We start from the raw sequence: 2,395 nt of genomic DNA on the forward strand, positions 1-2,395 counted from the left end.
CCCGTCTGAGGGGTGGAATGCAAATCGGATGTTTTGGATTCGTCAGACAATTTTGGTTGTTGTGACGACTTTTTAGGCACTTAAAGTTTTAATATGTTCATACCAGTCTTAAAAGTATCCCCTACACAGACTTTTGCAATTTTTTAGATCAATTTATACAGCGCAAGTTTAAGGTTTCTCCTATGTACCAGGTCGCTTTTGTACTTGAAAAGATGGTGTGGCAGGTCCAATCGATGTTGCTTCTCTCGATTAGTGTTCTAGCGTATGATCATCACGGTATGTTATGTAAATATTTTTTTGCATGGATCAAGTCTATTAAAATGCTGCATAAATAAACTTTAGAAGTCGATTTGGCCTTTTGATTCAATTGGTTTCGATAGAAAATTTGCTTCCGTCATCCGATTTGGTGACAACGTTATTTCAAGAAGAGAAACGCAATATCAACGTGGGTATGCTTATGATGATGAAGCAGCATTGGAGAGCTGCTTGGAGGGTTTCGTTGTAGCATTTGCTGCTGTATTGAGCTCTACTCGGGTCGATCTGTCCTGTTGTTCATGTAGTTACTGCTCTTATGATTTCAAGACATACATAATTGGTCTACCGATAAGTGCAATAATGGTTGGTGAAAAGAAATGGTGCACGTGCTTATAACGATAGCATTTTGACTTTCTTAGCATTTTCATTCCCACGTTGATACTGGAATTGAGAAGGTCTTGCTACTGAAGCGGTCGACGAAAGTAAAATTTCTGTCGAATCTAATTGAATCGGAAACTACTCAATACATGTTTGCAGCTTTTATTACACGAGATCCGCGCAAAAGATGCCTACATAACATACCTTGATGAGCGATAACTTACGCTAGAAGACTAATCGAGAGAAAAAACATTCGACTGCTAGAGCGGAACTTGCTGTTATCATCAATCAGCATGGTGCCAGTGACGCTGTATAAACTATGACTACTGAACAATGACCAACAGTGGTAGTCTAAGCATAATGGTGAATGTCGGCGTCATAAGAATTAGGATGTTGAGCGTGTTCCCGTTAACGGAAGATGAATACATGTATAACATGATCACGTTTGCAAAGAAAGGCCTGCGAAGGATTGATGGTTTCTTCAGGTCAAGTGCCTCAAGTGTAGCCAATTTGGACTTTGTATGTAATGAGCAGTCTCGGATGCTGACACTTTGATTTGACTGGATTACTACCTGTTTTACTATTCAATGACCGAACCTTTCGCTATGCCGTAACCACAATATCATACAAATGAAAAACTCGCGTCCTTCTGATTTTAATGTACATTAACAACACAAGGCTTATGATGCACCGAAGATGAAAACCAAGCACATGCTGAAGGTTATTGAGCGTATTGGAGTCAACACGAAGAAGGTTCATCTGATGTAGTCGTATATTTAGGCGCTGGAGAAGATTTATGCAGCAATCTCACTATAATCCAGACAACGCGTAAAGATTAGAGAGATATACTAGAGGTATGTAATCGGGGTTTTGCTGTTCAACGGAGTCACCATCACTGTTAAAGAATGTGCATATGGGTGCATATGGGTGTGGATATGACGAGCTGTATTTGCAGTCTAGTGAGTTAGAACTTATCATATTTTAAGTGGCGAACTCAGTGCCAATGAGAACTCGAGCCAATCAAGCCGCGTCAACGTGTAGCCACATTCACACAGCACCACGTCGATTCGCTTGATATGTTTCAATCAACGGTGCTCTATATGGCAGAAATGTTTAATGGCCAAAAAACTGATGCTCATGGAGCTGATGCTCTTTACACCGAGATGGATCGATGTAAACTTTTGGTCGAGCTAGCAATCAAACCCACGCTAATTTTGTCATATGGTCAATACTTTCAGTTCGGCGTGGCTTCTAACGTGTCGTCTGCCATTCGTTAAGGTGCTTGATGAACCGATCAACAATTCAGATCTCATGCAATGTTGGTGTCGGTGTTGTTAACGTTTCACACGACCAACACTTTGTGCAGACCTGTTTTGGGTGATGAGTGACCAACAGGGGACCCGGTATTGAGGGTCGATGAGCGATCACATTCTTGCTGGAAAGGGAGACAATGAAGACCCTGCGTTCTTGCATGGTCAATAATCTTAGACTTTCATTTACTTGTGGATCCGATACAATTACAGATGCTTAGTATAAGCTTTCGATTGTACACTAAATTAATGATTGCTATCTCTTACGAACTATATCTTTTGGTGCTTCACCTATCCATTGCCCTTTAAACGGTCGAACTTAAAAATAGAAAAATAACCATGAATTAGTCAGGTTCATCTTTAATATGTTGATGTGGAATCGTCTTGAGAAGAAATGGAACGACTTACAAGTGGGTCGTCAAGGTTCTTATTCTGTTGAACGTCTCGAAAGC

General features: G+C 40.5%; 1 protein-coding gene across 1 annotated transcript; it reads left to right on the forward strand.

Moving 5' to 3' along the window:
* Nucleotides 1-1,546: 1,546 nt before the first annotated feature.
* On the forward strand, nucleotides 1,547-1,910 carry PHALS_01188 (uncharacterized protein; the record flags this gene model as incomplete). The annotated part of the gene is made up of 2 exons (XM_024731004.1): nucleotides 1,547-1,592; nucleotides 1,675-1,910. The coding sequence occupies 2 exons, from the start codon at nucleotides 1,547-1,549 to the stop codon at nucleotides 1,908-1,910; spliced, it is 282 nt and encodes a 93-aa protein (XP_024581225.1).
* Nucleotides 1,911-2,395: the final 485 nt, after the last annotated feature.

Source organism: Plasmopara halstedii, assembly GCF_900000015.1.
Source record: "Plasmopara halstedii genome assembly, contig: Scaffold_1343, whole genome shotgun sequence".
In the NCBI taxonomy this organism is placed as follows: Eukaryota; Oomycota; class Peronosporomycetes; order Peronosporales; family Peronosporaceae; genus Plasmopara; species Plasmopara halstedii.